The 9,826-nt window shown below is 37.7% G+C and overlaps 1 protein-coding gene across 1 annotated transcript in view; it reads right to left on the bottom strand.

Moving 5' to 3' along the window:
• Positions 1-2,660: 2,660 nt before the first annotated feature.
• LOC101854596 (platelet binding protein GspB) overlaps positions 2,661-9,826 on the bottom strand; it is a gene marked incomplete in the record, with an annotated part of 34,373 nt that continues 27,207 nt past the window's right edge. Inside the window, 1 exon segment of the mRNA XM_005105176.3 lies at positions 2,661-8,213. Coding sequence (XP_005105233.2) covers positions 8,098-8,213 — 116 coding nt within the window.

Below are 9,826 nucleotides of genomic sequence, written 5' to 3'. Positions count from 1 at the left end.
GTTAAAATCTAGACAAATTTGAAACGGAACTAACTGCCAATTTGAAAGAAGCCCAGATAATCATATCCAACCTTTCAAAAGTGATGATAAATGTGTATCTGAGTGTATCTACTAATAGTCTACTATCTCAAAAGAAATACTTGGGCACTTCAATATAGACACGTGAAAAGAAAGACATCTGAATTTCAGTACCAAATGATCCACAGCACACAGCTTTTCAATTTTCAGTCTTGCAAACTGTACACAGCCCGCAAGGAATCTCTACATATGATATTAGTGAAAGTCCGTCACTTTGGGCGCTTAACACTCTTCCAAACCACTTAACTTTCGAATTTGACAAAAGAAATGGTGGTTCAGAATCATTTAAAGGGAGCACAGTTTCATTGAGGAGCCTGAACTTTTTCATTAGTTTCGTTTAGATCTAATCTTGGGAAAGTCCGTCTTCTAAGACGCCATTGTAAACAAGTGAGGTTTCCGTTCACTAGCTCAAACAGCTGTGCGCACGGGTTCCACACCTTTGAATTTGAAATTCTGGCGTGTACAACCACGATGGTGCAATAGGGAATCAATCTATAAATACATATTTGGCAACTTGGAAACACATGTGTCACTTTTCTCTTAAGATTTATTGCTCCTTTCCAGTAGAGTGTAAATATAGTACGCCAATGATTTTCAGTAGGTGTTAATGCACAGATCATTCCTTTCATCGAAAGGGGGCCCAGCCAGTTTAAAAATAAATATGAAGAGTACCCTTTCTCCGTTACCGCCAACACACAAGAGGCTTCTCCGGCGACATCTAATCTTTTGACTCTCCGACAAGACAAATGGTAGCTAGTCTGTAAGTGCAAATCAATGTACGCTTGTTGTCAGTTTACCAACTTTTCAAGCTTTTGTCCTTTTGCCTAGAGCCTTACTGAAGAAGGATCAGTACAGAAAGAGAAGTGCAGTGGAGTCCGTTTTAACCAAACACGGTTTATTGGAAAACTGCGGTAAACCGAAAGAAAAGAAAATCTCTGATTCTTTTTCTTCTGTTTTAGCAAACCTCCCTAAACTGAAGCTCAGCTGAATAGAAGAAAAAAAAAAAAAACAGCGATCAAGTAGATTTCAGTTAAAGTGGACTCCACCTTATTGTCACTATAAGTAAAATATAACAATCACTTAGGGCTATGAATAAGCAAGACCAATACACAAAAATGAAAGAGGGGTTGGTTAAAAAAACAACCACCAACCAGTGGCACCTTTCAACCACCCACAGAGAAGGATGGCACGAATAGGCCAAAAGCTTGTAACAATAGAATCATATTTGTTTTTAAAGACAAAGTATTTGCATTTGAAGATTTATTTTTTTTTCACATGTAGAAAAATGTGAAATATTCAATTTTCAAGTAATGAATTTCATTTAGAATATAAGACCAAAGATTTAATAATTGATCATAACAGAAAGAAAATATATTATTCATACACTTGACCCAATGAATTTCTACAAATACCAGTAAGAGGGCTATCAATCATTTGCACTAAATAATAGAACTCAAAATTATACTTGCTATTAAAGAAGCTTATGCAAGAACAAAAAGATTAACAAAAGCATGAAGAGTCCAAGTACACGCCAATGGCCTGCAGTACAATCAACAGAGAGGCACTAACAAATTATGAAGAATATAGGCTCCCTTAAAATCATTTTGTACCAAGACAAAATATCCATTAAGTGATCCGTGAAATATACTGCATCAAATTTCTTGTTGTTGACAGAGAAAGAAAGTGAAAGTAAAGACAATGAAGTGGGTGCGCAGTTCTTGGACACACAGGATCAATAACGGTTATGCTATGAACACAGGCGCCGCCCCCCTCCCCCCAAAAAACCCCACTCCAAACACTTCATCATACAATAGACATAGTTTATGTATTATATGGAACACAAAAATAAACCACACACACAACAACAAAAACAAGTATGACAAGAACATTCTCAAAGAGTAAGGTTAACAGTGTCACCTTTTTAAAAACAAACTAAAACTACAACTGCCAAAGTAAGGCTATGCCATGCCAAATATGGGGCAACAAACTGTGCCAGACAGACAATTTTAAAAAATCAAAGCTTGTACAACAAACTGACTCATTCAACTAAAAAACGGCTCCATTTGCTTAGCAGAACTAAACATGTTTATCCCTTCGGTCAGAGAGTAACATGGAGGGCTCACAACACTAATTATAAATAGCATTTTTATAGCCCATACCCCCGCTCAACAGTAAGCTCTGTGCGCAGTACCCTATATTATTACCCCAACAGACCATACATACAACATTCAGAAGCATTCTCAGCTTCCCAGGAGGCATACAGTGAAAGCAGCAGATTAAGTGCTCAAACACTAACAAAGTGACAAGATCTTTTACTGTCTTTAGCTGGTTGCCTATTCCCAACTAAGCGAAGTGAGGAAAATTTGTGTAAAGTGCTTTTCCCAAGGACACGTTAGGGCCTTGACAGGATGTGAACCTACGACCTTACAGTTGCGAATCTGAGACCCAAACCACTAGGCCACCGACGCCACAGCCACTTTTCTATCCTCCTTTCATTGTACATGGGTGCAGCATGCCTCTACCCTAAACATTCTAGACTATCAGAGACACTCAAGCTAAAAACCTTTGTTTGAACTCATACATTTTTTTTTTTTTCAAATTGACAAAAGATCACACCAACAGCAGCCTTCAGCCAATTCTACAAAGAAGGTATTGTCAGTGTATAAGTAATAAAACCTGCCAGAAACATCTGAGTAAGACCAAAACAAATAAGGCAAATTCAAGAACATTTGCCCTAGCATACATGAACAGTTTGAGCACATTCTATACACGGAAAAAACCCATAATGACTCCAAAAATCTGCTTCCATACACACGACACACTGCATAGGATAATCTCTCAAAGGCATGCACTAGGTCCTTACTTAAACAAGACATGGATCTAGGAAGTAGGAAGAAATATTCAGACCAGAACCATATTCTTTCAAGTGCTGGACAGTTTCAAAACCATAAGTTGCACATTGTTCACTGAGTTATGAATACACATATTAATATGCACTTCCACTCTTCAAGAGACCATTAAGTTCCTTTTGGGATTAACTCTCACAGTCAAAAATTACATTTCATCATTTCATAAAAAAACATGTATCCCCCAAATTAGGCCCAACATTTCTTTTGTTCGTATCCATGTATTCCACAATTGTAATGACGAAACATGATATAGTAAAAGAAACACACTATGCAAAATTTTGATGAATTCTGGAAGATGACGAGCAAGAGAATTTTTTTTTTCAAAAATAGTGTTTGACCTTATTTGGTGGATAGCCTACTTGGTTAAAGTTGGACTGGGAAAAAAAAAGACAGTCACGTTTTGATCCCACCCGCTTCCAATTGCAGTTTCTTTATGATCCTGCTGTTATAAGAAAACAGAATTTTTACCACATAAAAGTCATCCCTAAGATCCCGGTCTGAAAGATTACATTCAGTAAAGATCTCGAATTTCAGATTATAATTTACTTAACAAAAACCTGGGCGGACACAACTGATCAACCTAGAAGTGAAACTTTGCAAACATTGAACTGCCAGTTGCATCACAGACCACCTACTCTCTTGGATGAGGTCACATGTCTGTTGTAAATCTCAATGAAACATACGTTTGCCCCAGACAGGTTCACAGTGAAGTGTGAACTCGCTGACGCGTTTGTTTCCCCCAAACATCGCACTCGCATCTGAGCTCTCCATATTACAAGTTGGGTGGGTAGGGCCTAAAAGTCCGCACCAGGTAGGATCACATTGAACTGTGAACTCTTCCCTGACTATTGCAGCAGTTGTTTCTAATCTCAAATTTGCAAGATGGACTGAAGTTTAATTGGTGTGGTCACAACGCAATGGTGCATTACGGACAGAGGCAGGGGAACTCAGAAATGGAAAGCTATATATCTCTTTTACACCACCAATAAAGGTAGCAAGTCACAGTATCCACACACCAAAATACAAAGAACATTAAAATGAAAAAAATACCACCACAAAAAAACACCTAAAAATAGGTAAACAAGCAAACAGAACTGTACAAAATGCTATGACTTTAAGATTAATACAGCCATTAATCCAAAAGTAGAACACATGAATTAAATTACATCCACAGGTGAACATTTTATAAGAACACATATAAGAAAATAATTGGCTTCATAGTAATAAAAATGAACACTGTCGTTGCATTAGCACTTCTTCCATGTTTACGGAGGATGTAAGTAAACTAAGGGAACCTTGTTCTATGGTCCACATCCGAAAAGTGACACTTTGTGCTGAAAAATTAAGACAAAATTGTTTCATGGCACGTCATTTGTAGAGAAAGACAGGGAGTTCATATCAAGTCCCATTAAGAAACAGTACAACTGTTGGAACCCAATGAAACTATTGATTCCAAGAAAACAGATGGCTGCAACAAAACCATAACAGGAAGCAATGCTTGCTGTAAAAGAAAACACCTCTGCCTATTCTGGTATTGGGGTTTAGAAAAATACAGTCTAGAAAGGAACATTTGTTTACTCATTTTTTTAAAATTCAAGACAAAACTAGATCAAAAAGACACTTTAGTAGTAGTAGTATAAGGTTTTACGGCGCTCGCAACTGTAAAGACACTTTACTAGCATGCATAAAGTCCTGGGCCTAAAATTTCTCTCATAAAACAAGATTCAATTCGTGTCATATAACAATTTTGAGCAAGAATTTTTTTCCAATTTATGAACATAAGACCAACAGCTTCTAGAATGGCACACGGCACACGAACAGCATTGAGGCATTCTGATTTAAAAGATGAAAGAACTTTTCCCAAGAGCAATGAACCACTGCGCTTTAAATGGTTACAATGTGCAATAATATCAAGAAATGAATTTTAATGACGAAAGTCAGCACGAGGAAATTCTATTGACTGGAATGTAATCCAATTCCAGAGCAACAGGTCTGGCAGCTATAAGAAAGCAATCACAAGCAAGACTTGAGAAACTCTCCAGGAAAAATGGGAGTCAAGGAACAAAAACCAGACTACACATAGGGAAATGTCAAACATAACGTCTTAGTCTTAAGAAAATTTAAACAATGACGACAGCTGTCTGAAGTAACAGACCCCTTCAGCAGAGCTTCTCTTGCAAAATAACTTCAGCACATAAATGGATAGAAAAGACACTGGAGGACCTTTCTTCCTCCACATTACATTTTTCAGGTTATCTGCAGTCTTCAAACTTAAAGGGGAACACCCGGGCATAACAAACTTTGGTTTTGCATCTTTAAAAAAGTTGCAAGAGCAGAACATGTATACACAGAAAAAAACTGATTCTGACAACACTAACTTCATGGGACCAGAGAACTCTTTCTCATTATGCAGACTTTGCATTTAGCAGTGTCCTACACTAATGAAAAGAACAAAAAGGGGGAGACCGTTTACTTCTTGGTTGCCCACACTAATAGTTTAAGAACAACAACAAAAAACCCAACAAAACAGAATTTTCAAGAAAAATTAATTAATGTAGGTGTTTTTATGCCCATCTAGACAATTTTGATCATTTAGGAGGTGACAAGCTTCCATCCTGCTTGTCAAGACCAATCCGGGCTGAGAGGGATACAACATCCCAACACAAAGACCAAGATAATTGATAAAATTTACCCAACTTAGGATTTAAACTCGGGTCACTTACTTATGATGGCGAAGCGCCTAACCCCTACACCACAGATGCCGGTTAAAATATTGGAATTTATATACTGTAGCTGCACACTACAAAAATAATCAGAACATTTTTTAATGGGACGTTCCCGTTAAATTAGGGATGGTTCGCAGCGTGCTAGTGTCTTTTTAATGGGACATTCCCGTTAAATAAAATTAGGGATGGTTCGCAGCTTGCTAGTGTCTCATCTCCCGGACACACAAGACAAAGCCACTCCCACGCCATCCGTTGCGTATGCAGAGAGGGAAAGGTTCCTCGATTGTTGTTTTTTTTTGTTTTTGTGAAGAGTGGGGGGGGTCTTAACCTATTGAATGCGTGATGTATAACATATACTGGCAACAGTAGGCTACTGTGAGCAACGAAAAAATAAAAGGAAAGTGGGGGGAGAGTCAGCCAGGAGGAATGATGAAACAGTCCAAAACTCCTTATTTAGAACCAGACCTGCTAGAATTTTGTTCCTGTTAAGGGAAGCTGCAATACATGAAATAAAGTGAGGAAAAATTGGGAATTGAAATCCTTTCAAGTTATCATAAATTTCATGTAAAACAAGGTCTACTGTAAAAAAACTAAAAGCATTTAACTGTAAAAAGTGAGTAAAAACTTTTAAGTCTAAATTAAGTGTAACACTTGCACATGTCAGTGACTTAACAACTAAACCACAGTGAGTACAACTGGCAAGTAAGTGGCAAAGGAGCTATGTTTAGAAGGAAGATCCAAGGAGCGGAAAAGGCCTACAGCAGGAGAACCAAATAATTAAAAAACCCAAAACAATTGAGAAGCAAGTGACAATACCAATAGGTGCCAGCACATCAACAACAAAACACCAGAAGGTGTGGGAAATCTGAGTTTCCCTCCAAGATAAAAACCTGTACACTATATTCCACAACAAATCAAGAATTTTTTCCAAAGTAAACAAGAGGTGAAAAATAGTTATGGCCTGAAAAAAAACCCCAGGGATAACAAATTTATTGACAAGTGAAATTAGACATGATAACAGTATCTGTGAACGGAATTAAAGCTAATGGGTTACCTTTCGCATGATAAAATTTTTTTTTTCAGTTCCATTCTGTCTCACTTACACGAACGATCATATCATTACCTTAAGACAGAATAAAATGGTTTATATTTTATTATTGTACAAACAAAATCACACATACAACGGAGGCAAGGAGTTTGGCACCTCATCGCAGCCAAAAACGGAAAAAAGTCAGTCAGTCAATATATACATTTCATATGTAAACTATCATACTCATTTAAACACTTCAAAGCAATTTTACATCCAACTTCACACCTTGCATATGATTCACAATAATCTTCATAAACACTTAATCTAGAACTTTCATTTGACACAAGCCGAGAAACATTTCTGCACTGCACTTTTTTTTTCAATATGGGGTTAAGTCCATCGATTCAAGATTATGCCAACAATAAATTTAAAAATTAAAAACATTACACTGGCAGCTCCTAATCTATATATATGAAAAACAAATAGGATAATCAAGAAAAGTAAAGAGTCTGGCCTTGAGACGAAAGCCTCTGATAGCAAGTACTCTCATTATGAAAACAATCTTGTCTCTAGACTCATAAAAACTACCATTTATGCTCAGATCACTACTATCAAAAAGAAATACAATGCTTGAAACTGAGACAAAATTTGTGCAAAGGCTAATGAGATATTAAAGCAGTAAATCTATATATCAAGAAAAATAAACCCCACAAGTTACACATACCACAATCTATTTGATCTCTTGTGGTATTCCTGAGAATGAAGGCTGTGTGATATTTTACCAATGCATACCGTGAGAATTTTGTACAAATCAAATGACAAGGTCAATCACCTAAGAAAAAACTGACCATAGCCAGAGTCGAAGAGCTGCAAAAACATCTTCATACCCTAAGTGCACAGCTGATGTTGATTTCCTACAATTATTATGACTGGAAAGTACCCACAATACAATAAGCATTCATCACCGGGCCGGGGCAGTAGAAAGATTCCACCTCAAAAAGTGCGACTTGGAACTTCAAACAAACCAGTACTCTAGAACTGGAACACAAGCATGAAAGTCAATAGAAAAAGCATACACCAAAACACAAGAACCTGCACATGACTATCAACTTCATTCTTACAAAAACAGGAGAGGTATCAAAGAAAAATAAAAAGAAACTGCGCCATGCATATGCACTTGAAAACAACCAGGGAACCCCAAAATGTATTTTTTTTCTATCTCAAACAGCTAATTAACATTCACATAATCAGGTCTATCAAATGCTAATATACTTGGAAAGGGCAGTAGGAGGCACCATGCTATTTATCCATTGGGCATAATATGGCACGGAGATGACAAGCCCGTTGCCTTGTGTTATCTTTTTTTCCTTTGTTGGTTTGAATGTTGTTTGAGCAAGGCTGCATAATCCAGCTCCTCTGACATCTTGGTGGGCATTGGAGCATACTCTTCTTCAATTTCACGATTTCCATCTGAGAGAGAGAGAGAGATATATATATATATATATATATGGGGCGTGTGATGGTGGTGAATGGGAATAAGAAAACAGATTTTAAGCGGCACCTTTATATCCAACATAAAAATAAACCACACCGTCAAAATGGTATAAAATACACATCTGGTTTATTAACATCAGACAAGAGGTGATTGCTCCGTTTTCACATACACTTTTGTTTCCAGCCTTCACAAATCAAGGTGACTGCCAAACAGGCTTCTGAATTTTCCAGGGGCATGTTACATAGCAATGATAGCATGTTTTTCATTTAAATATAACACACACACACAAGTACGGAGCCTACATTATATCCAGTCAACAAAATGTCAATGTGGCACTGGAGTCTTGTGTGACAGATATTTCAGTCTGTTTTTATTTACTTATATTTTCCCCTCATCACTTTATATACCATTACATACATATAAACTATATTACAAAAATGAATCCTACTTTGAGCCTGTGAAAGGGCCTAGAACCAGAATATCGACTGTCAAGAACCAGTCTTGGTGTCATGATTCATATTATAAACATAAAAGACAAAAATGATAGCTCAAACTCAAAGTACAGTAATAACTTGAATGGCTCAAGTAGACCTATTCAGTGTGAGAGTAGTAAAAACTGAGAGAGGGCAAGATGCAGTGACACTGAAAATCTGCCAATCTTGAACAGAAAGCTAAAATGTGGTTTTAATTTACTATCATTATCACCCATCCAATGAAACGCAAACCCTTTAGTTCCAATAACAAGGCTTACAAGGTAGGACGGATCCTGATTCCATACACGAACGGCACCAAAGTGCGCTTTGTAGAGAGTTCTAATAAAAAATTTTAAAATAAAATCTGCTTCCAAGTTTTTTGTCCTCTGGTATTGCCTTCCTTTTCTTTGCTTTTCTTTTATCACAAGTGACAGAATAGTGACAATTATTTATTTTCATGGTGACACAGCGTCTGAAGTGCACGACCTGCAAGTCACAACTGGTGCGTTATCAGACTATCACCGGCAAAGTTCTGGGTGGTAACGAAAGTGAAAGTAGATCTTGATATTCCCGATCAAGCCTCGGTGTCACAAATACACTTCCGGCATAGCTGCCTGTTCGTGTGAAACGTATTCTCAGACCGGGAAAAGCAGAACGAACATCACAACTGCGACCGGCAATAATGAACTGACTGACCTTATTGGAAATTGTTTTCAAATATTCGAGAGCTTTACGTATTTTCCCAGGTCTTCCCGGTTTTTTCTCAAGGCAATTTACAGATTTCCTCAAATTCCCGGGCATTCCCCACGGCGCACCGGCAGTGGAATTTTAGTTTTCGCGGGGGGTTTCCCACCCGGCGCCTTATCACGTCGGGGTCACGGGGGTCAGCTCCCTGTCGCCGCTCCGTCTGGGCCAACTTAAATATTTTGGTACTTTTCAACGTACAATTTAAGGTGTATCCTTGTATTTATGGTAATTCTCAGTTAGTGCACCCAAAGCACGCATTTCTGCTCTTGAGACTCAAAAAAGAACGGACGTTGTAACTTGTCTGGTTATTTCGTTAGACGCGCTGGAGTCGGCAATGCTAAATTGTAATTTTTTTTGGACTAGCGTGA

Source organism: Aplysia californica, unplaced genomic scaffold (assembly GCF_000002075.1).
Source record: "Aplysia californica isolate F4 #8 unplaced genomic scaffold, AplCal3.0 scaffold00455, whole genome shotgun sequence".
NCBI classification, from domain to species: domain Eukaryota; kingdom Metazoa; phylum Mollusca; class Gastropoda; order Aplysiida; family Aplysiidae; genus Aplysia; species Aplysia californica.
Note: the sequence above shows the minus strand (reverse complement) of the source record. Positions and strands in the feature narration are given on the sequence as shown.